Below are 23,100 nucleotides of genomic sequence, written 5' to 3' on the forward strand. Positions count from 1 at the left end.
TTCTTCCACCTCGCTCTCATCCACAACACAGCGGTTCTGCTGGTGGGCATCGTCGTCGAACACTTCATCATACTGCTCTTCAGAAGGCACGCGCGGTTGTACGCGATGCTCCTGCTGATGTTGCTGCTGATGATGGAGATGATGATGATGGTGAGCGACACTACCGAGTTCGGGAATGCCACCACTACCACCGGCACTGCAGCTGCTTCTGCTGCTACTACTACAACTTCCGCTGCTGTTCCTGGTAGCAGCGGTGGTGGCGGCTGTGCCGCTAGTGGTGTTGATCTGTCGTCCGGTGGCCGAAACGCCGGCAACGGCACAGTCGGCAACGGTGTCTCGACTTCTCTACGTTTCTCGCTCCTTTTTCACCTTCAGCTCTTCGCCCAGAATGGTCGCAATCTCGCCCTGCATGAACGCCCACGGTATCGTGGAGTTGGCCAGCGGGCACTTTTCCCCACTCGGACAGTACACTTCCGCTCCGGAGCCCTATAAACGGAAAAGAGAGCATTAGCATTCATCACATTCGTGGAACCGATTCTACACCAGGGTACCGACCTGTCGTTTGATGCTCTCCCGGCTGCAGGGGAAGCAGAACTTGTGATGGCCTACCGAGGGACACTGCACGAAATGCGTATCCTCCAGCCGTTCCTGACAGAGCGTACACTTGAGCGTCGGGTTCGGTGTCGGGGCGGGCGCAGGTCCACTGCCGGGTGCATTGTTGGGTGGAGCAGCGCCCGGCGGGAGTCCGCCCGGTCCGCCGGTGCTGCCGGGTCCACCGGGAGCATTGCCACTGCCGCTGCCACCGCCACCCGCGCTGCCCGGCGGTGCGGGGCTCGCGTTGGGACCGCTCACATTGTTCGGGCCGCCGGCCGGACCACCCATACTGCCACCGTCGGGCGGCGGCGGAGGTTGCGACTGTTGCTGGCCTTGCGATTGTGGTGGTGGTGGTCCTTGTTGCTGTCCCATTTGCTGTTGCTGCTGCTGCTGACCTGGTCCTGGTGGGCCGCCCATCGGAACTCCCATCGGAACGGGCGGAGTGCCACCGTTGCCTCCGGTGCCGCCGCTACCGTTCGGTGTCGTCGAACCGCCACTGCCCGGCACGGACGAGTTCGGCTGCGGAACCTCCGACGACGTGACGGTCGTGCTTGACACGTGCCGTGAACCGGACGATCGTCGCCCACTGGATGAACCTGTACCGAGCGATGGAAAGCGAAACAAAATCGAAGAAGAAATAAAAGTTGAGTTTCAAGATCGTTTGAAGGGATATGTCTTTTCGGATATGCGAAAATGCGTTAAAGTGAGTGCGCGCGCGTGTGGACTTGTGGTGTGTGTTGCCCCCGAAAGTTGTGTGTGGTGCAACAGAACTTGAAATTTTTAGCCGTGACAACGAGCCTCCTCTTCGACACGGCCGCGTGGTGCAAGAAGACGACCGGAGAAAGCGAACCTACCGGAACTGTTCGGCGAATGCTGCGACCCGCGAGACGCTGTCCGCGGTGGCGGTGGCCCCGGTGGACTGGGTCCATTGCGTGGGCTGCCCGGCGGGAGAGTTTCGGTGATCGACATTAGGTTCGCCATCGGGCTTTGCAACGGTGCGACAGACGACGGGGTCGGTGGTGTCGTGTCACCCATCGACACGGGCGGTATCGGTATCACGTTCGGATAAACTGGAAGTAGTGCGGAAAAAGAGGAAGGAAAGAAAGAGAGAGAGAAGAGAAAGAAGAGAGAGAGAGGTGAACATACAGTGACTCTCTTTGGCGTTCCATCGTCGCCCGTGGGTCATAACATAACGGGGTGCGTTTACTGCGCCATAGCGTATTTGCAGTTGGAACTCGCTCCGGATCAGTAAAAGTCTGTCCACGCGGTCCGACTACCGCACCTTGAGTGGGTTCTTTACAACAGCACATCGTCTGTGGCATGATTTCGCATGACCTATTACACCACACTTCATTAGGCAGTAGTCCTTTGCTCGAGAGCGATAACATGACGGGACACACCATCGCCTTATCAGCTTCGTTACGGACATGCACTACTTGCCACCACACCACCGCGCTAGTAGATTGCGCTTCCCCAAGATGACCCTCTCTCACGGCGCAGCTTGTCTGACTCTCTAGCGAGGAGATAGTCCTCAGCGCGATAAGAGAAGCTCCAGTTTCAGTCGCGATGGCTTTCGTCGTGTGTCATCCGCGTCTCTCAAACAGCTGAATGTGAAGTGATACGACCCCGCGATGGAAGTGCAGCGACAGATAAGAAAGTTATGCACACACACACATGTGTGAGCCACTTCAGCTGATAATGGCTACTACGACGTCTTTTCCGTCCGCCGCGGGAAAGCTGTTCCAATAAATAAATTCAAACAAAAAACAGAAAAGCTCCGGTTGACCATCCACCACCATCCACCCGACAACATCGCGCACCTCTTCTTATCGGAGGCAGTGACTGACTGACTGCCAACAACTTCCTTATCACACGCTGGCCATGCTCTCGCACGCATTGCATCACAGGGTAAGATTGTGGGCGAACCCCGGACCCAGAAAAACATGCGCCCAGCGCGCGATGTTTGTTGACCGACCGGGCATCGAAAACGCCGACCGCTACACGACCCGTTACACGCGGATGATAACACCACCCAACGCACACCCCAGCGGAACCCATCATTTCACCAATACCATCACTCGCGCTCGCGCACTGATAACGATTATCAGGAACGCAATAAACGAACAATCATGCCCCATTGCGAACGAGTACAGGAACAAACCCCCGAAGGAACAGCTGTATTTTATTGGCCACGATTTCTTTGTTTTCCGGCCGTGCAGCGAGATCACATCACCCCCGTGGGGGCAGAAACTGCAGAAATCGATCACGTGCGACCGCAGGACATTCCACAGAGCAACACACGTCCGCGGTTGAGTTGTGCTAAACGGACCAAATCCATCCATCCCGGCGAGAACCGGTTCCGGCCGACCGGGTGGATGATAAGGATCGAAACAAATCGTTAACTAACACTGCCCCAGAAAACGGCACACGTTATCGGGGCGCGCGTTCCAAGGGCTCGGAGTTCATCGGGGAGTTCTATTAAAAAGAGGCTGCGCAGCAGCGCTTCTGTTGATAGCCAATTGTGGTAATCACTAGACACCGTGTTGTTGTCGGCCTGCGCGATCACGCTGGTAGCTGAGAAGATCCCTATATTGTTCTATTGATCATCATTCGTCTTCGAGTCAGCAGAAAGTGAAGACATGTCATGTTAAAGAGCAACACGAAATCAAACCACGGCCGCGATACGGCGTAGAAACGAATGCCACAAAACCAGACAGCACACATGTAGAGGAAACATGTGAGAAATAGAAGATATGGGACGATTCAACTGCCAGATTCCCAGTGGTAAGCGGGTTTTTTGGAATCAACGAATGAAATCTCTCTTCAGTCATTGATGTAACCTCTGTTGCCTCTCTCCGGCGAATGAATAAGATCATTTTCATAGGTACCGAATGGTGCCAGTACGTGCCCACCGTGCCCCGTCGTCGTCGTTGTTGTCGTCCTCAACATAGATATTGCTGCCTTGCTGTCACCGTTTTCAGACATTTCCCTGTTGAGTAACGAATAATGCGACATACACTCGCGATCTCTCTCGCTGTGTACTGATTTGCCCTGTGTGTCCTTTTGCGGGTCGGTGTCGCTACCCGAAAAAACCGCAACGGAACCAAAGCACCGAACCGGCACGTCAGACAGATCGCAGCAGATCGTCGGTTGTTGATCGAACCGGTTAGTGCATCAAATTCGCACCTCTTACTGACTCACAATATGCGATTTTTCGGTTCGGCTTCGGCCATTGCCTTGCACATAAGCCACATTTCGCCGTGGCTGTTCGACGTTTACCAGCAATTGTTTCCCGATTGGGAAGTACATTACTAACGTTAGTAACTTTCATATTTACCTCTTGGCATGACTGGGGCGTTCACAAAAATCCCCACGTTCTGTTGTTTCTGGTCTGCAAGAGATAGTATAGAAAGAGAGTAAGGGAAAAATGGTATCAGCAGCATTCGGCGATTGGAGGGCACAAAACACTGTCTCTCTTCATCGCCACAACGAGTTCCTTCGAGTAGGTGGTTTTAGTGCACGAGATTACCGAGAGAGGTTGGAAAGGTGCCCTTCGAAGGAACCGGAATTACGGAACTATTGTGTGCAGTTAGACGGCAAGTACTATGAAGTTCTAATTGTTAGTAGCTAGTAGTTTAGTTCATCGGCAGCGCCGCGTTTTTTACACTCCAATTTGTTGTTAAGGTCTACGTTCAATTTCTACTTAAATTTCGAAGCCATTCGGCCGTCTACAAGTGAACAATATTAAATATTGCCAAACCCCGAACTAATATGTTTCAAACAACACTAACGAGCACTTAACCCAACCAGCCACAGAGCACACACAGCTCCCTTCGCAGCATAACACCCTTCGTTTCCCGAATTCCCGAACCCCTCGCGAGAACATAGGGAAAATCCCCGCGAAGAGCCGAATATCCTTAACCTTTTCTGTTCCAGTTTCTTCAGGCACACATGCCATGCCGCCCGGGGTACGTGCCGACAGGAAGGGTTTTTTTCTGCTTTCGACATTCCGGAACACGCAAACGGAAGGAACCAAGGTCATTGTGTACTGAGCAACAGCAAAAAATAGAACCCCCGACCATGAAGGAACACTCCTCTACACGGCTCGGAAAGGACATTGCACGCGGAGCGAACACGCAATAAAGCGGACCCAAGCACGACTTTTTCTTTCATTTTCTTAGCATTCAACTAACGGCACTTCCTTGGCGTAAGGAGTCGTTTAGATGTTAGAAAAAAAACAATGCTTGAGCATATATCCTAGGGCAGATTTTGTATACCCAGGAACTGTAGAGTGGCGCGATACATGTAGGAAGCCAGTTCAAGCATTCACCTCGATTAGATGAAAATAAAGAGCCTGGGAGCAGTGGGATTATTTTACATAAGGGCTCTGTGTGTGTGTCCCGTGTAACAGACACAATGCAATAGTTTTATGAAAAGAATAAATTACATGTTAACTAAATTCCGTCGTCAGACTGAAGACAAAACATTTGGTGGTAGTGAAAATAAAACAATACAATGATATTGTCTCTGTTACATGATGGCTGTTTGCATGTATTATTTATAGCCTCTATTGTTTCTTACATTCAATGCCCATATTACTCATTATAGAACGTTTCTTGCATGGTACAGGAAGCGACTTCCGGCATGGAGACGCACTCTGCAACACATTTGCCCAAGAATGAAGTGCAAAAAGTGTAAGGACCACATACATTGGCCAACGAGAGGTTTTTTTTTGCTTTGCTTTTTGATACCCAAGTCAATGATGACACTCCGAATCCTATTCAGCTGGTGGATCTTGCTGAACTAATTTAAAAGAAGTAAACAACAAATACTAATGAACGCAACCGCAACCCAACACCAAACAACAGGCCGAGCAACGCAAACCGAGATGCTGATGACCGAGAGCACCGAGAAACGGACAACCGACCGATGGGTTAATCACCGGAAAATGGGAATAGGTGAACAAAAAATTGTGTATCTGTGTCGGGGAGCGGGAACGAAAAATGTTGTTCTCTAACAGGAATGTGCGCGCCCATCGGTGGAGCAACCACATTTCTCACCACAGCGGGGCCTGTCCTGGTGGTGTGGCCCGTCTTCCAGAACCTGTTCACATAACCGTAGTCAAAAAACCGAACCGGATGAAAATGAAAGAAACAATAAAGAAAGCGAAAGAGCGAAGTGAGAGAACAAAAAGTGGAATCCGAAAACGGAAACGGGAAGACAGAACGGCCCCGAAGAGCATTCCGTCGCTCTACTGGAGAAAGGAAAATGAAATTGAATATCAAAACAGGAGACATGAAAAGAAGCAAAGTTTGCAATCATCAAACGTCAAATACAGCAAACCGCGTTTAACATGACGTGAGCCCTTGGGCTGCTTCGCTTTGCCCTGACAATGGTGGCGAAGTTTGGAACACGGCTGACAGCTTGGCTCTGGAAAAGTTTTCGCGATTTGTTTCGAAAGAACAGAAATTGCAAAGCGAACTGGAAAAGAAAAACATATTAAAACGTCTAGCAAACGAAGATACAGCAGAGAACAGAAGCCCATCGCGGAGAGTGGAAATCCACGCGGAGCAACGCATCCATCAAAGCAAACGCAGGAGGACTACAAACAGCGATCAACGCACACAAAACATTCACGTTATGTACAGTTAGCAGCCGACCGACGGGGCGAGCAGCTCAGTAGGCGTAGATGCGTAGGTATTGGTGGGCAAGCCAGATAGAACAGAGTGTACCGAAAAGTAGGTTATACGAGGGACTATGCTGTGCATCCTCGGCACGTGCTCCACCACCCGGTGTGAATCATGCTTCTTTTAACCGTAGCACAAATTTATGACACGCAAGCGCTCCCAAAAGACAAGTGCAACAGCTTCCACAGTGAACGATCAACGGTCCATCTTTTCGGTGGTCGAGAAAAAGAGAGAGTTGGCGTTCTCTATGGCAGGTAACTCGGAAGGGATTGCTCCGGAAATCGAAATTATACCCCTACCTTCTTCCGGGTCAATCGAACATCTGTTCTCGACGAACACCCGATACCAGCTACCGCCTTCCTGGGTGCAACCCCCAATCGAACTGAACACCTTTCGCTTTATCATCACATAGGTTCACCGATCGATAATATGTTTACAATGTTACAAGGTAAATAATGAAGCCGCGTTTGACCATGCTCATCACATGCCCGTGAACAAACCTACGCGGTGAAAGGCCCGAAAAGTGAGTGGTGGTGTTGCAATGGCGATAGTGATTAAATGCCTACGTACAGCGCGTTACGACACACTGCACCGTGTGCGATAAAGAGAAGGCGTAGGAATATCGCTCAGCGATGACTAAATGCCGTGACCAAATTTCATCCGATCGGCGACTTCGAATGGATCATCGCCTTCTCTCGAATATTAGCTTCCCTCCACGCGATATAAACAACGCCGTACGGCCGCCCGCGATTTCTTGGGAAGGAATTTTAAAAATAAACGATTACATCGCATTTCCTAATGGTCTCCCCCCTGGGCGGAAGGGCGGCCAGTGCTTCTTTAGCATCATCAACGAAAGTTCACCACCACACCACCCCGAAGGTTTTGCTTCAATTCGTCATCGACACCCGTTTCGTGGGGCCGGCCAGCCGACGGCTTTCTCGCTCAACCTGCTATGTGCTGCTGCTAATCGATACTGCTGGAAGATCCTTAACCGATGTTAAGAACCACTTTTTTGGGGGGCTAAACAGCGTATTAAAAACGTAAATAAATCACACCCATTCGCGTTTGGAGTTCTCTACACACGGGACCACCCGTGTTCCTCCGGGGAGAGTGGTTCCATGTGCGTTATGTTTATCGCACGTCCGTACATTGTGGTAGCAAATGGTACATTTGTATGCGAAGGTTGGAAAAGCTCATACCAAAGGAACGCGCGCGCTCGGATTTGGTGGCCGCGCCCAGCCAGCAGTGCATCGATCTTTTCGGTTTCTCGCGTGACGTAGTACTAAAAATACACCATCATCGTGAGCTCCGTTGGCTGCCCCAATCAATCGAATTAGCTCTGCACTTCGCGCTCGAAGCGGAATAAAATAGAAGCATCAAGGAAAGCAACGGACGGACAGACGGGCGGAGAGAGCACGGAATGTGGGAGATGTTTGGGGGGGGGGGACAAAACAGCTTGCGAGTGCGTGCCTGGCTTTGAAACGCGGACACGCAACATAACTTAAGAAAAAAACGGCACCCAACTGTTATGGCCAAGGGGAGTTGAATGTGTTTGTGTATGTCCGCTGGAAAACGCGCAACGCAATACACGACCCACCCGCCCCCCAGCCAGTCTGGTCAACCACCTACGAGTAGCCCCAGCCCGAACGCCGTCGCGTTCACAATCTTCTTCTTCGTTTTCATCATGGGCTTCGTCATCGTCATCGTCGCCGGTATTTCTTAGCAAAGGTGTGGAATGTTACCGCACATCACACAGCCTTCTGCGATGTGCTCGGGCGCACTTCCTTCGCACTGCCCACCACCACCTTTCTCCCGCCATGTTGCCCATGACCGACAGACAGACTTTCATTGGCAGCCCGCCGCCCCACCGTCTTCTCCGTCTGCTGTCCACGCGACGGCGGGGCCAGCGTCTCGTGATGAAAGGGCTGCGCTGCGCCACCCCTCGCGCGCGTACTGCCTTACATTCCAGGCAACACACACAAGCACAAGGCTCGGCTCGGCGCTATTGCGTCGTGAGCTGGCCCATCGCTTCATGTCGCGTGCAGCAACGGCGATTTTGTCAAGGTAGTGGTGTGGTGTAATAATAGCGACCGGGGACCATAGTTACTGGCTACTAGCGTGGTGGTGGGGTGCGGTTCATAGCAGCAAGCCGTGGGGGCCGCCCATCGAAAGGGGGGCGCGCGATGATGTAATCCATAAACTTGAACCACACGATGGCGAGTGAGCACGGCACGACACCAAAACTGCGATGCGATGCAATGTGTTTGTGTTTTGTTTGTTGATGGCTGTCGCACCTTTCTCGGCGCATCCGGCGCGTCCGACGAAAATCCGCGCTCCCTTTCTTCGCTAAAAGCAAAACGAAACATCATTATTCGCTCTCGATTGATGACGTGCGGTGAATGAAAGCGCTTATTTTTCTTTTATTTTCGCTCAGTCCAAAATGGTCGCGAACGACGCGCCTGGCTGTTTGTTTTCTTTGAAGTCACCCGAAGTCGTGTGCTTGCTTGCTAGTTGGTGGTGTGTGGGGGGTCCTCTGTCGTCGGGGAACCGGTTTCAACAAAAACCGGTTCCTGCTCCTGTCCAGCCGCGCGGACCATCTGACGGCGAGTCCCTGACGCGGCCCGGCCACTTGGAAGTTGGAAATAATTCGCAAAAAACGGTCAAACCATTCTCTTTGGACGGCGGATGGCAGCAGACGACGCGCAAATATTCGGTAAGGCGGGAGCAGCAAGGGCAGTGGGTGGGTCACCGTTTTCTTGGAAGAAACGAGCGCGACCCACCAACGGCGCAGCCTCGGGCTGCCGTTCCACTTTATTCGAGACACGCGACCTCCGCGTGTGGACGAAAGGAATTGGAAAGAACTGGTTTGAATGAGGCCAACTCCACCACCGGTCGGTCGGCCGGACACGGAAAACAATCTGGAGTACCCCTGGGGGCGACTTTTCTGGGATTACCACCAGCGGCAGAGGGGATATGTTAGAGAAATAAATCGTCGTTTGTTGGGCTAAGAAAAAAATAGAAGCTCATGGCAGTAGACACAACATTGTTATCTAGGAGGCAGTGGAATGTCTAGCGGTTCTTCGAAGTGCAAAATTTGTTTGACGTGCAAACAGCAGACTTTTGAGGAACTGAGTCTTATCTTTCCTCTACCGCCTGAAAGCTGATTTGTTCTTTTCCTTGGAAACTCCATTTCAAGTATTGCACGTGAAACGTTGATATGCTCGTGTGGTTCCTCCACGGCCTGCTTGTTCTTTTATGGGTTCGGTTTCGTTTTCAAACAACCTCGATTTGTGTGCGAACTGCAAGCGTCCCGAAAGGAATCGCAAAGAAATCGACAAACAAAAGGCGCCATCAGCGTCGTAACTGTACAACACACCGCTCTCTCGGAATCTGCTTTGGGCTTCTTGCGGGACGTAAAACATCGGCACTCCAACCAACCAACTGACCCGAGTGGAATCCGCAATCCGGTTTTTGGTTCCTTTGGGTCCCCGCTGCCGTGCACCTTTCCAAAAAGTCCTGCTTCCACAGTGCAACGCACACACCCGAACGAACGAACGAGGAGGTCCGCGACATGGCTAAATACTGTTCCCACCCGGCACACCAATCTGTCTCATTGGCGTGTCTCGCGATGCGAAACACTTAGAAAAGAGTAACCATAAAAAAGGGAACTGGATGTCTGGCTGTGTCTCTGCCGTTATCCATTCTCCCCACCCGCGCGCCCGACGGCTGATGTTGTCTCGCTTTTCCAGCGAATAATGCTGCACCGGCGCAGCGAGCGTGCCGCGGTGTGATTCAAAACGGTACAAACGAGAGGAAGAGAGAGCGCGGGCAAAACGTGGCAACGGTGCATAAAACAACGTCAACCACATACACCTCTGGGCAACGAACGACCAGACTTGACCGCGAACGAACCTTCCGATGAAGCTGTCGCCCCACCCCGCCAGGGCAGATGGGGTGGCGCTGGGAACGCGGGACGCTATGTCAAAGCCAAAGCCATTAGTCAGACATGTGGAACGCGCGCACACTTTCGCAGCCAAGCGCAAATGCTAATAGTGCCCAGGTGTGCAGCAGACGCGTGACACGCAATGGAGGTGTGTGGGCGACCGACCCACTACCACCCCTAACGGGCGGTCACGACGACGTAGCCCCGATCCACATAAAGCACAACAAACGAGAGCATATGGTAAATACCGCGAGCACTCACGACCGACCGACTGACTTACAACACACGAAGCGCCCCAGAGACAACCCCCAAAACAGAGGCTGACATAACCAAACGTACAACATCGCGCTCGGTTATGTTGGGAATACGCCACCAGATATCGATTTTTGGGGCTCCGTCGCTTAAAGCCGACGGGCGTTGGGTGTTTTTGTGCGCCGTTTGCATCCGATTTTCATGGCCTGATGTGCTTGGTGGTGGCTTCATCGAAACAATGTCCAATCCAACAACCCGCGATTACTCACCCGAAACGAAGGAGGCCATTGCGCGCGCCGGACGACTGAGAAAAGCGACCCCAAGAGCGCATCTCTCAAAACGGAGAATGAAAATAATAAAGTAAAAAAAGATGGGGAAGAAACAACGCAGAACGGACCGATTTGTTGGGTAAAAGGAGCAATAAAACCAGATGCAATCCTTCGCGAAATTGACGATTCACGATTGATCGCAGCCATGTTGTTGGTTAACGGTGTTTTGCGTGTTACTCGCGCTCTCAAACTTCTCTTCTACAACATTTATGACGGTTGGGTTCGGTTACAGCAGTTTTGCGTGTGTATTTCCTTCGTTTGTATCCGACACCCACCAGCAGGCACAAGAAAGTGAATGAAAAACGGCAAGCCAGCGAGCAGGACGGAACGATTTAAAAGGACACCCTGGTCTGGGAGAGAAAAAACAAGGAATCAAAAATATTGTCTTCTACCTGGACGGAACAAAAAACAAGGATGTCCATCATGCATGTCGCAGACCTTTTTCGACGAGAGACACACACCGCCGCAATGCCGCTGCTGACCGTTATTAACCGTCTCCCCGTCCGGAACCGAGAAAGGTTGATTGTCAGCTGATACCTGCGCGCGCCCTGAAAGCGCCGGAAACTTCAGCTGCCGTTGTTACCAGGAAACACCGGCATCGGGAAGAAGCCGCGCGCCGGCCAGTCAACAACAGTAGCGCGAAAGGAAAAAGGTCGACACAAAATGTATCATCTGCTCATCGATATGCGCGCTCTGCGCTGCTACTCAACACACGCGTGTGTTGGTGTGTCCTTGAACTTGGCACGGTGGCGCGAGGACACACAACCGTTTTGCGTCACACCCGCGCCCATACATTGTGCAGAGCACGCTGTCGTCCCCACAAAGCTCCCGATCCGGTGTGGGGCGGACGGCATTAATCTAGGTGCACGGTGGTGGTGTCTCACGGGCAAACGCCACTATTTCGGTCCGGTTTCCGCTTTCCGGCCCCCGGACACTCCAATTTCGATTTCTCTCGAACAATGTGAGGGGATTAAATTTCAGCCTTCCATCTGGGTTCCCATTCCCACCGAGCGTCGGATAACGTTCCGTTGGGGTTGTGTATGTAGATGTAAGTTTTTATGGCGGTGTGTCACCCTAAAAGTATTCGAAGGTGGTTAAGTGAAATTTACAAAACACAGTTAACCCGCTTTGGGTGCTTTATCCTTTTTGTTTTGCCAAATTCTAGGTACGAAGAACGACGACGACAATCGATCTACCCAACAAACTCGGGTTTTATTATACACAAGAGACTGTTGCCAATTTAACTGTAAAAGAATCACCCCATCATCGTGAGCAAAAAATATCCCTTTCAGGCCGTTTGTCGGCCGAACACAAATCGCAAGAAAGCCCCCAGGAAACTACGAAAATAATCGTAAAAAACCGATCTAGTTACAAACATTCTGACTCACACAATTTTCGGGAGGCACATCTTCAAGCGACGGGACACACAACCGATCACCACCACCACAAAACGCAGTGTAGACGCGACACTCGCACACCACCATGTTAACAAACATCTTTAAAACCATTTTATGCTAAACTTAGTCTACCAGTGCTACACACGCGGCCTACTGCCACCCAACTGTAAAAAGAAGGACGGTGCCGCGTTTTAGGTTCTGTGAGTGATTCGCGATTTTCTACCGGGTTTGTGCAACAGGAGAAGGACGAAGTAGGAGACCAAAGGAGGCAGAAGCAGAGAAAAAAATCCTTGATCCTTACCCATCGACTTGAACGCAGCTGTATCGAAGGAAGCGGTTCGCACGGGATGTTTGTCCTTGTAGCTGGGTTGCCGCTCGGGCACGAAGGGTACCGCCGGCAGGGATTCGCCCCGCGTTAACGGTGGCCGCTGTGCGATGCCCACCGACGGGTCCTCCGGGCCCCGTTTAGCGCTCCCGGTCGGACCATCCATCTGGTGGTCGTCATCGTCCGGTGGCGGTCGTTTCAGGTTCACGGACAGTGCCGGAGGCACGACCTGCTGCCGGCCACCACCACCGCCGCCGCCGTGTTGTGGCATACCGTGGTGCTGCGGTGGCAGATGCTGCTGCATGCGAGCCCCCGGTCCACCCCGCACACCGCCAATGTCGTGGGGTTCGTGTTTCGGCGTAAAATCGACCAGCGTCGGACCGTTCGGCCCGGCACGGACCGAATAGTGGAGCGGACCGGCCACCGTCGGCACCGAGCGATGCGACAGCTCCCCGTTCTCGTGGACACCCCGTTTACCGCCGCCTCCGCCAGCACCGCCAATGATGCCACCACCGCCCGGGCCACCGCCACCGGTGGCGGCCGAGTGGATCCGTTTCATTTGACGGGCCGTCTCCAGCACCAGCTCGATCCGATCGGCGCCCTCGTAGTTGACGCAACCGCGGCACACATGCTCGGAGAAATCGTTTATCATTGCCCACGGCATGCGCGGCAAATCGCACAGATAACAGTGCTGCCTTTTCGCTTGGACCGACATTTTCGGGCAGCAAGCGGGAAGTGGTTTGGCTTCGAGACAAAAACCCTTTCCTTTTCCGATTCGCCTCTCGTTAGCAACACGGTTTGTTTGTTGTGGCGTTCAAATTGTTACTCGTTCCACGACAGGTTAGGTTTATCAAACCAAGGCTGTAAACACGCTCGTTTATAAGGGTGCGTCAGTGGCTTCACTGTTGACAACAATCAGACCCAGCATCCTCGTGGTAAGTTGGGTGAACACAATTGCCGTCGGTAGGTTGGCCGTCCTTGACGCTCTATCTCCTTTATCTTCTTCTCTGTACAAAACGAAACCTTCACAGTCGAGACGAGTAGTTCGCTGTTGAAGGCGCGGACAGAGTTGTTCCGAATCGAACTTGTTTCGACTCAGCCACTTTTTCACTTTCAGTATAGTTACGGATCTACCGTCACAAGAGCACCGAGCAGTGTGCTGTGGGGATACCGATTACAACCGATTCGCCAACCGGAACCTTCCACGGGGAAATGCGTTTCTTCTTCTACTTGGTTCACTGAACGTGCTAGACACGCAACCCCTTTTTTATTTCACTGGACACGCTCTGCTTTCCTCGGCTGCAAACGGGCTGCGGCAATTGCTGGCAGTGAAACACTTGCTTTCCACGCTAAACGTGCCCATTCCGCCGACGACAGGAATGACGTTTCCGTTGCACACACCGCGCACACTACCGCGACGGGGGGAACGTGTATTTATTTTGGCACGGCCGCCAATTTCACAGCCCACGCGCGAAAAAAGATGGCCGTTTTCGCACACCCACACACACGCAGACACACGCTGCACGCGCGCCGGGACTCTGTTGAATGCTGGGCAGCGGCAGCTCTATTGCGACTGTCCGAAATATCTGCGACAGCCGCCGTCGGATTGTGCCACTTCCGCGCCTAACCCACCCCCGGCAATCTGGCAACACTTGGCGCTATTGAAACGGCAACGATCGAGTGAATGATGATGGTGACGAATTTCGCGGTCGCTGGATTCGGCGAGAAACAACTGCTTAATAGGCTGCAACAACACACGAGAGAGAGCACACCCCGAAAACCGCTAGACGACGACAGCGCACGAAGTGGCTCTTCCAACGGACGCGATACTTTTGAAACTGAAGTCGAGGTGCAAAATAGGCAACGCGCACGGCACGAGCCTGTATATGTGGCGATACGGGCCTGTATATATGTATCGCTGCTACCGTATATGTGTTTCGGTGGCCAATCTTCGCGGGTGCGAGCGAGACGTGATCGGAACGGTACTCGCGGCCTCACGTACACCACCGAACGCACCAACCGCTTGAGCAAGGGAAACGGGCGTCACAAGGGGAGCGGAGCGCCCGTGGCCACTGCTGACACAATCCAAAGCGAAGAAGCGCGCGGTGAGATAATCGAAAGCATCGTCGCGCGGCGGCGCTTCTCTTCCCGTTCCCTCTTCCACGAGCATTGTTCGAACCTATTTTTTGCTCTACTCCCTTTCGTTCCTTCTCTTTCTAGCACGCGGCAACCATCCTGCTCGCACACCGTACTTCCGCAGACGGCAAGCTACGTTTTCCCGCGACTGCTGCGTGTGTATGCGTGAGTCGCGAGCTGCCAGCAGCAGGAAGTGAAATGAAAGCGAATGACGTATGAGCGCGGGGCGCCGGTGACGACGAGTGCGGTGGTGACTCGGACTGCACTGCAACGGTAGCATAAAGTGAGGCAACAGCAGATATGAACCAAAAAAAAAAATGCGAACACAGCCATTTGCCAAACACATACATTCATAGGGCGTGAAGCGAACACATTAAAAAAACGGATGATTTATTATCCATTCAATAGCCAGCAGCCTAGTCAGCGAAGCGCGGGCACACACTTGTCTCTGCGCGTCGAGCACAACAAATGACGAGTTTTTATGATTATTTTCACTTCCGACGTGTGAAACCCGAAACCTGCCCCCCGTCCCACTTGAGGCAAGTGCCACGCGAACCAGCATATTCGAAGCCTGCGTTTTGCAACATAAAAAAACTAGATTCCGTATTGTCCGCTTGTGGCCGATTTAACCTTATTTAGTCGCCCATGTTGAAAAACAATGAAATGCTAAGACGCACATTGCTCATGGGACTTTTCGAGGGGCTTTTTTCACACAAGACGCAAAAAACATCAAACTCCGAAGAGGCGAGCAAAGTATGCTGTGCGAGCGCGCGAGTGGCGAATAACGGGGCACCGCTGGTCCTACTGCGCATCCTGCTCTACCGTTGAACGGCAACACGCACACAGGCGCACCATTCGCCCGTAATTAAACTTTCCCATCCATACCATGCACACAACCATTAGCGCACCGTCGTCGTCATCGTCATCGATTACCTTTTTTCTGTTATGTTGCTTCTTCCGTGCGCGGTTCGCGGGTTCTTCTTCCCGCGTACTACGGGGCCCGCCGACCGACGGCTCTTCTTCCCTTGGTGGTCTTCCCCCTTCCGTTCGCTTATTTGTCCCACTCCTCTTCTTCTGCTTCTTCTTCGTAGCGCGCCACATAGCCGCATAGCCGTATATGTGTATGTTTGGCGGCATTCGGCAACATCGCGCACACACCCTTACGGCACACGATTAAATGCACTTCGGCAAGAAGGTAAATAGGCTTTTCTTCGTCGCCGTTGTTGGCTTCTTCTTCGCCGTCGCCGTCGTCGTCACGTTCGGTGGGTCTTCTTCTTGGCTTGCTGTGTGTGCATCTTATGCTCCGCTCGCGCTTTTTGCCTACGCGCGGGTTTCTTCCTTTTCGCTGGCCGCGTGTTCTTGCTGTTGTAGCCGAGCCAACGGTTGTGTTTGTGAACGTGGCCTCCGTCGGCGCGACGTTCGCTGTTTTTCTCATTCATTACCCTTACCGTTCTTAGCGCGGGCACCCTCAGGATAACGGACCGGAAATGGATCGGTTTGCCGATATTTTTGTGCGAAAATTGGATATTTTTTTTTCACTGTCAATTGGTGACAGGTGGCATTGTGATTGGCAATTTTTTCGTAATTATTTTGAATTGAATGTGCGTGATGGCTAAAATACGTAGCATCAATTTGAAGGTTTCGTTAATGCGTTAATGGGCTAGTGGCTAGTGCAATCTACATTAGATTGCTACTTTAAGCGCTAGACGCTGGGACGCAAGTGCACATTAATGGCGTACTTGACATACGCCTTTATTGTAATAGTCTAATCTTTTGTCAAACGAATAACCAGAGATAAAAAACCGCGTTTCGCGATAGCCATCACAGCTGTGCTTGGTGGCGAAAGAAAATGATTGTCCGCAAGGGATGCTTTTGTCACTGTCCCCATTTTCTCTGGCAGAGAAAGGCGTTCGCCGGTGGCTCGCTTTTCCTTCTCGGCACAAGACACGCGACCCCGCAAACGATGGCAGCATTCCTGATAAGCGCGGAATGATTGCACGAAGCGGAAGGCACGTGGTCGCCGGGACAGTGAGCCAGGGATTATCGATTTTTTTGCTCGCTCCTTGTTTGTTAATCTTAACAATCCGACGACGACGATGACGACGCCAACGGATAGCCATTGAATCTGAGGCGAGCATCGGTATTGGTGCACGAAGATTCTCGACAGTATCCTAAGCGTTCGTGGCCACAGAAAACCGTTATTGAAACGGCAGTCGGCTCTCGGTTCCATAAACCGAAAACCGTGCAAACGGCAACTACTTTCATTCATTGTAAGGCTTCAATTGCTTCTGTGAAACATGCTAAAACATGCATTCAAAAATATTTCCGCGTTCCAACGGTAGGCCGAAAAATGAGTCAATCGCGATGGATCGAAGAACGATGATCGCGCACAGATTTATGCTGACGAAAATGCTAATTGAGATGCTGATGCGTATCTCGATAAACATCCACCCTGGTAAACGCTGAACAGCAGAATCATTGTCATCATAAATCATAAGCACATAAAAGAAAACATAAATCATTAAGCTGGGCCCCATCGGTTGCACAAGCCTGGTGGGGGGAAAGTTCTATTGTAAGATGAATGACTGATGGGAATGGAACGTACATTCCAGGCAGACCCGGGCCTTACGGTTCACATTTTTTACATTGGAAATTAATGCTAAGCACATAAGCATTATTGATATAATTTCGTCAGCATTATCTGGCATGCGTTGACGTCGTTACTTCCATCAGAAGCCTCGAAACGTCAACAGTCTATTTCAATTTTCGTAGCCAGCTCAAGAGCCCGTGATAAGCTATCACAAACTCAAACGCACTCACCTCTCGCAACCACGTTTGGGGTTACCTTATCGCTATCAGTGGAAATACCGTCGCCGTTTCCCCAGGAGCTCAATCACCGCACTGGGGCGCACTTCTTATCGTATTTCTTCGGTTCGGAACGCGGTGGCCACTATCGGTCACGCAGGAAAAAAAAGTCAGAAAACTGTCAACACGCTATCGCCAACAGATGGCCAAACCGATGCCCTCCCTGGGGCCTTCACATGCTGCGGCTGATATTCTCCCAAACCCAATAGGAGACAGCACGGGCCCTGAACCCCATGCATCCGAGCATGCATCCGGTCGGAAGCAGATTAAAAATCGCTCTAAATCGCGACCGCAACTCCGGCTCGGTTACTTCCTTTGAACCGTTTTGGGGGGTGGTTCATCGGAAACACGAACTGGTTTCACCCGCACCGCAGTTTGTTGCCCCAACGGGCGGGGCGGAGCTCTTTCGGGGTGATCTCGGATGTGACCCTATGCCGCCCGTTTCGCACGGCGACCTTCACGGCCGCAACGACGCCATTTGATAAGCCGTCGGACCATCGTTTGGCCTAGTGGCCGAGGCCGAAAACCGCCCATCCGGTTTTTCGAGTTCGGGTGCGAACCTCCAAGCATCTGGGCGGGTTATCAGTGCCGCTGTGGGTTGATAAGGCTAAAGTGCCTATCCGCGTTCCGGGTCACGACGCGACAGTGTGCGCGATAGTGGGTGCTCCGGTCTGTTGCGCGTTCAGCAACCTTGGTTGCCGGCCCAGCCCGGCTGGCTGGCTGGCCAGTCCACCGAACGGTTCTTTATCGGGGGGACGATGCATGCAAACAGATGGAAATTCGGTGTGGTTTTTGCCGAGTCCCGAAGCCACCCGAAACACGCATGCATGCACGTAAATAATGAGGCCACGCAGGCCAAGGCACGATCCGGCCGTTTATTTATAGGTTCGGCCGGCATTTTTCACTGCACAATCTCTGCCGCTCTAATCGGACCCCGGGTTTGCCCCCGGTGCGCGATACGTCACGTCACGGTGTTGTCGTAGTCGTCACCCCGCCGCGTGGCTGTTTTGACCGACCGACCGACTCCGTTACACCTCCGCTAGTGTGGTGGTTGGCCCGGCCCGTACGGGGACTCGTTATGTGTGGTAATTCTACTACTGCCGCGGCTGCTACTAGGCACCACTACCACTACTACTGCGGCTACTATCAGCGTGGCGTCGGTGAAAGGTGAACGGGCCACGCCAAGGAAGCAAAACAGATGCGCGAGACGACCGTGGCGTGGCGAAACAAAAATATTCCCATCGCGGCCATGCAGGCGGCCCGTGGCAGCCCGACCCATTTGTTGTCGGATTACATCATCCGGCAGAGCGCCATCATCGTCATCATCCGTTCATCACGTCCCGTACGCTCCGTGCTTATTTTCCTGCGTTGTATGTACCGGTCAGTGGGCGCGCACGTACGCAGCCAGCCAAAACATGCCCTCCTTCTGGTCTGGGCTCGGTGGCTGCGCTCGGGTCGCAGCTCCCGAGCCTCCTTCGTTCGTTCTATCGGCTTTCCCTGCGCCTGTGCTTAGCCCTGCGATTGGCTTGTCGGTGGCAGAGGGCACTCTTCGTTTTGCTCTTCTTGCCACTTTGCTCGTACTAGTCTCTGGGTGGCTGGGTACCCTGTTATATACTGTCCGAAGTGTGGTCCGCAAAAAAAAACCCAGAAGAATGTGTCCGCGTCGAAAGCATCGCGTGCCTCGCGTCGCTTCGGAACTCCTTTCGGGGGCCATTTCTCACGTGGAACAGTACATAGGCCCTCCCCACGGCGACGGGGTGGAAATCCAAGTTTCGTTTTCAGTTCGTGCGCACCGTGCCATGTACACACGGCAGGATCATGTGACCCACAGCCACTAACGCTCCGGTTCCTGTCTGCGCGAAGTCCCCACGACGATGTAGCCGGAAAAAAATGCGCCGGTACCTTATGTAGTGCCAGGTGCAGTTGCAAATCCGACGAGCGGTGCAACGACATCCTGCAGCGGCCATCGATCGATGCCCCGTGGACGGATCGCGTTGGAAAACGCTCCGAATATGCTCGGATGCCTCGGAAAAGAAAAACGACCCCGGGACAGACACGGTGTGTGTTCGTGACAACGGTGGCAGATTCTTTTGGCCGAATGGAATCGGTCGTTTAAAATATGCTACTGGATCGGTAAATGCCATCCGCCACTTCCGCGTGTTGTACATAAAAGCACAACGAACTACGTGTACGGTTGGCCCACCGGGCCACAAAAAAGAAGTCTCTCACGGCTCCATTAATGTATGTAAATAATTTCATTTAAATACGGCATCAATTTCACGCACGTAGACGAGCGAAGCGTGCGAAAATAATGCCCACACGTTGGCGATTACGGACTAATTAAAAACAAACAAGTCGCGTTACTTTCACACGAATTTTAATTCGCTTACATGGGTTTAAATTTGCCACCAAATTGATGATTTATGAAGACCTGGTTTGCACTTTTAAAAAGAACCGTGAAATGTTTTGAATTAATCACACCGAAAGATAACCGCCACTGGCCAATCACGACTTGTGACACTAAAAATACGCCGATACGCCGGGTTCATTTATTTTCAAACTCAAACCGAAGCGATAAGATAGCGAGGGGCATCAAGTTGTAGGAGGTCCTAGAGTGTGCGTGGCCTACGCAAGTGGGTTGCGCGAGGGCTCACATGATAGGGCGCGCTATCGGAGAAGAAGTAGCCCACGCGTGAAGCATCCGTTCGGGCGACGGGAATTGACCCCGTCCAGGCCGCGGCGCAACCGGGGCTCTAATCAGCCCGAAGTTTCCAACCGCTGATAAAGCGGCCGCCTGGTCCGTTGGGCCGAAAGCTTCTGCCATCTGCCGGCGATGGAGTGGCGACCGTTGGTGCGTATCTTATCTACCTTGTCTCCCTGACGAGTTGACGCCTAGGAAAGCAGGCGGGGGCTTCCGGCGGGTCCACGAATTGTTTACCGTTTCAACCACACGCCACCGACGTTCCCTGATGTCCCGAGCACCGTCTGGACAGTGTTTTGATAGTTTCCGTCTTATCACGATGCGTCACAGTTGCCCCGATATCAAAATTCACCCTTTCTCCAACATGTTATCAGCTAAAGCTTGATAAGGGCTATCGAGGCCGCGTGACGATTTTTTTTCTGTGGTTCGACGGAGCCTGCGCCTGCAACAAACGGTGCCGGAAAACGTGCTTTCCATTGACTCGGTGGAGGCGCATGGTTGAACACATTTGACATACGGTTTTTCGGATTTATTTGCTAACAAGAATTCAGTTGCTTACTATTAATCATATTATTTGCTTGTTTGAAGTCCACGCAGGATAGAAGCGTGAGAATGTAAGTTTGGTCCTCCGTTTCGCTACGATAAGGAGCGATACAGCTATTCAGCCGTGCATTGGTTCGTAGTTGTAGCCTTGATTAAGAAAGTTTATTTACTTGCAGTCAATTTCGCAAAGAAACTGGAAGAAATTGGACCGCATTGAAGCTGAGATGGAAGTTTGAGGTGGGTTGATGACAAAGGTCGAAAGTACGCTAACAAAGGCAAAGGTTGAATATCTATTTCCATCGGCTTGGCCATTCTGAAATACTCGGAGCGAAGCGAAAACGCCACCCGATTGCTGCAAGTGAAATGAGTAAGGTATTACGAAATGGCCTCGGACATGCTCTTGCTCGCCGAGCCAGCCGAGCTGAGCATCATTTGTCATCCCTTCGACCGATTGTGTATATAGCGCGGGAAGTCTAATGGAGGCGCATGGTGGACCGTGGTGGCCAGGCGGCGAAATGGCCCCGGGCAGCGAAGAACATTGCCTTCCGGGAAAACCCCAATAACCGCGGCTTGCGTAGCTTTTGCACAAGGCCACCGGTGGCCGGGAGATTCCAGGTGGAATAAGCCGTGACACGCCACCAAGCCCCGGGGTAATTGACTGTAAACGAAGGAGCAAAAAAGAGGGGCCGTTTCCTCGCTACCATCCTACCTCACGCTCTTACCATGGGGTCCCGTCCCGTTAAACGAAAGTGGTTCTTCCGTTCGGTTAAGCTTCGTTGCGCTCCGCCAAGCACCTAACGCTGATGTAATTCATTCAAATGCATTTTCCTTCGCCGTACGTACCCAGATTGCCTCATTGCGGGACCTTTTGCCCGCCTTTTTTTGTGGCTTCTGCCCGTTCAATACTAGGTTCGTGTGCGACTACTATGTACCAGGTTCCGTGACGGGGCAGGTTCGTGCAATTCTGCGAAACGCCCCAAAATGGAACGTCGTCTTTCCACGCGCACCGGACCATCACGGTCCGGGGGCGGAAATTGAGCTTCCGAGCTGCGGAAGTCACCAACACTAACGCCCTTCGGTACACGGACCTCGGCTCGGTGTTGGTGATTCGCTTTAGGTACCGCTGGTGGCCTCCGAGTGTTCTATATACCACGCGGAACACAGCCGATCGATGTGTTGGTCTGCGCTGTAGAGGTGGCTATTTTCGTGGCTGCAAGGACGAGCAGGATTCCAGGGCCGTCAAATCAGGACAGACCCAGACAACGGATCGATACCGGCAGCCATTGTCGCAGCCATGGCCGCCATCACTATCGCCCCTGCCGCGGACCCACCCGAGCCGAGCTGTCTCACAAACACCATGACACGCGAGGATGACTACGACCGGTGACCAGAATGCCTGCGACGACGACGACGACGACGACGACGACATGAAGTTGGCCAGGGTCTGGGACGAAACATATTTTTCTCGGCTACGACGCAAAAATCGATACCGTTCACTTTTTCCTTTTCGGCCACTACCAGTTCCGTGCCCTGTTCCTGGCGGCTCCCGAAAGGTTCCGGCTCCCAGTTCCGGCGTTTTCCGGCAATTCCGGTCTACTCCAAGGGGTGTGGCCGTCGAAAGTCCTGAGGCAGTCACTTGAGCTACAACAATCGCTCGGGTATTCTATTGCGTAATTTGAATCCTTTGAAGTGAAGTGGCTGGAAGAATGTGAAACGAAATTCCCACAATGGGTTCGTCCGAAACTTTTTTGCGGCACCACCCAACGGCCAATGGAGGGCAAATTTAATTTACGCCCAAAATTGCTAAACAAATTTAATCACGTTTCTGTCCCGTCAAATCTTCGGCAAATAAAGTGCCACCTTCAGGCGGCAGGCCCCGTTCGGGCTCACCCCGGCTGTTCGCCCGGGGTGAGTGGTATCGATTTTCCGACTGAATTTCCCGAAACCGAACGTTCAACTGTGTGGACATACACACATATACGAGGTGGACACCGGCTGTCTCGCTCACCAGTCTCTGTGTCGCTCTGTTTCAACGGTTTCCTGTCCCGCCCGCCTCCGCCCAGACAGAGTTCATCTGTCACCCGGTCCGGCCCGGCCCGGTCCGGATGGATTCTTCGTTTCGTCGCATAAAGTCGGATCGATATACGCACCCAGCAGGTCCCAGCATCCGGATCGAGGCCGCCCCGAGGACCTGACGGGAAGCTGCGAAACAAGGCGAAAGGCAAGCTGCTGTTTGTGTGCAGATTGCTCTCTTGGTGCCGCCGTTGTGATGCTGTTGTTGTTGGTCCGTTTGGGCTTGGGAGCGACAAAATACTACTCCACCCCGGG

At 52.5% G+C, this 23,100-nt stretch overlaps 1 protein-coding gene across 3 annotated transcripts; it reads right to left on the bottom strand.

Moving 5' to 3' along the window:
- Positions 1 to 202: 202 nt before the first annotated feature.
- On the bottom strand, positions 203 to 13,307 carry LOC131212900 (probable E3 ubiquitin-protein ligase IRF2BPL). 3 transcript variants are annotated; one of them, XM_058206979.1, is made up of 4 exons: positions 12,504 to 13,307; positions 1,449 to 1,664; positions 556 to 1,190; positions 203 to 486 (listed from the first exon to the last, which is right to left on the bottom strand). In XM_058206979.1, the coding sequence occupies exons 1-4, from the start codon at positions 13,240 to 13,242 to the stop codon at positions 346 to 348; spliced, it is 1,731 nt and encodes a 576-aa protein (XP_058062962.1). In that variant the 5' UTR covers positions 13,243 to 13,307; the 3' UTR covers positions 203 to 345. The 3 variants fall into 3 exon arrangements, with proteins under 3 accessions (XP_058062962.1, XP_058062963.1, XP_058062964.1); XM_058206980.1 differs by lacking the exon at positions 1,449 to 1,664 and adding an exon at positions 3,932 to 3,985; XM_058206981.1 differs by lacking the exon at positions 1,449 to 1,664.
- Between the last annotated feature and the right edge of the window lie 9,793 nt (positions 13,308 to 23,100).

Source organism: Anopheles bellator, chromosome 2, assembly GCF_943735745.2.
Source record: "Anopheles bellator chromosome 2, idAnoBellAS_SP24_06.2, whole genome shotgun sequence".
NCBI lineage: Eukaryota > Metazoa > Arthropoda > Insecta > Diptera > Culicidae > Anopheles > Anopheles bellator.

Coding starts and splice junctions, on each gene's coding strand:
- LOC131212900 (XM_058206979.1), bottom strand. CDS start 13,242: ATGTCGGTCCAAGCGAAAAGGCAGCACTGTTATCTGTGCGATTTGCCG. Junction 1,665..12,503: donor AGCTGCGTTCAAGTCGATGG/GTAAGGATCAAG, acceptor CACTACTTCCAG/TTTATCCGAACGTGATACCG. Junction 487..555: donor GGGAGAGCATCAAACGACAG/GTCGGTACCCTG, acceptor TTCCGTTTATAG/GGCTCCGGAGCGGAAGTGTA.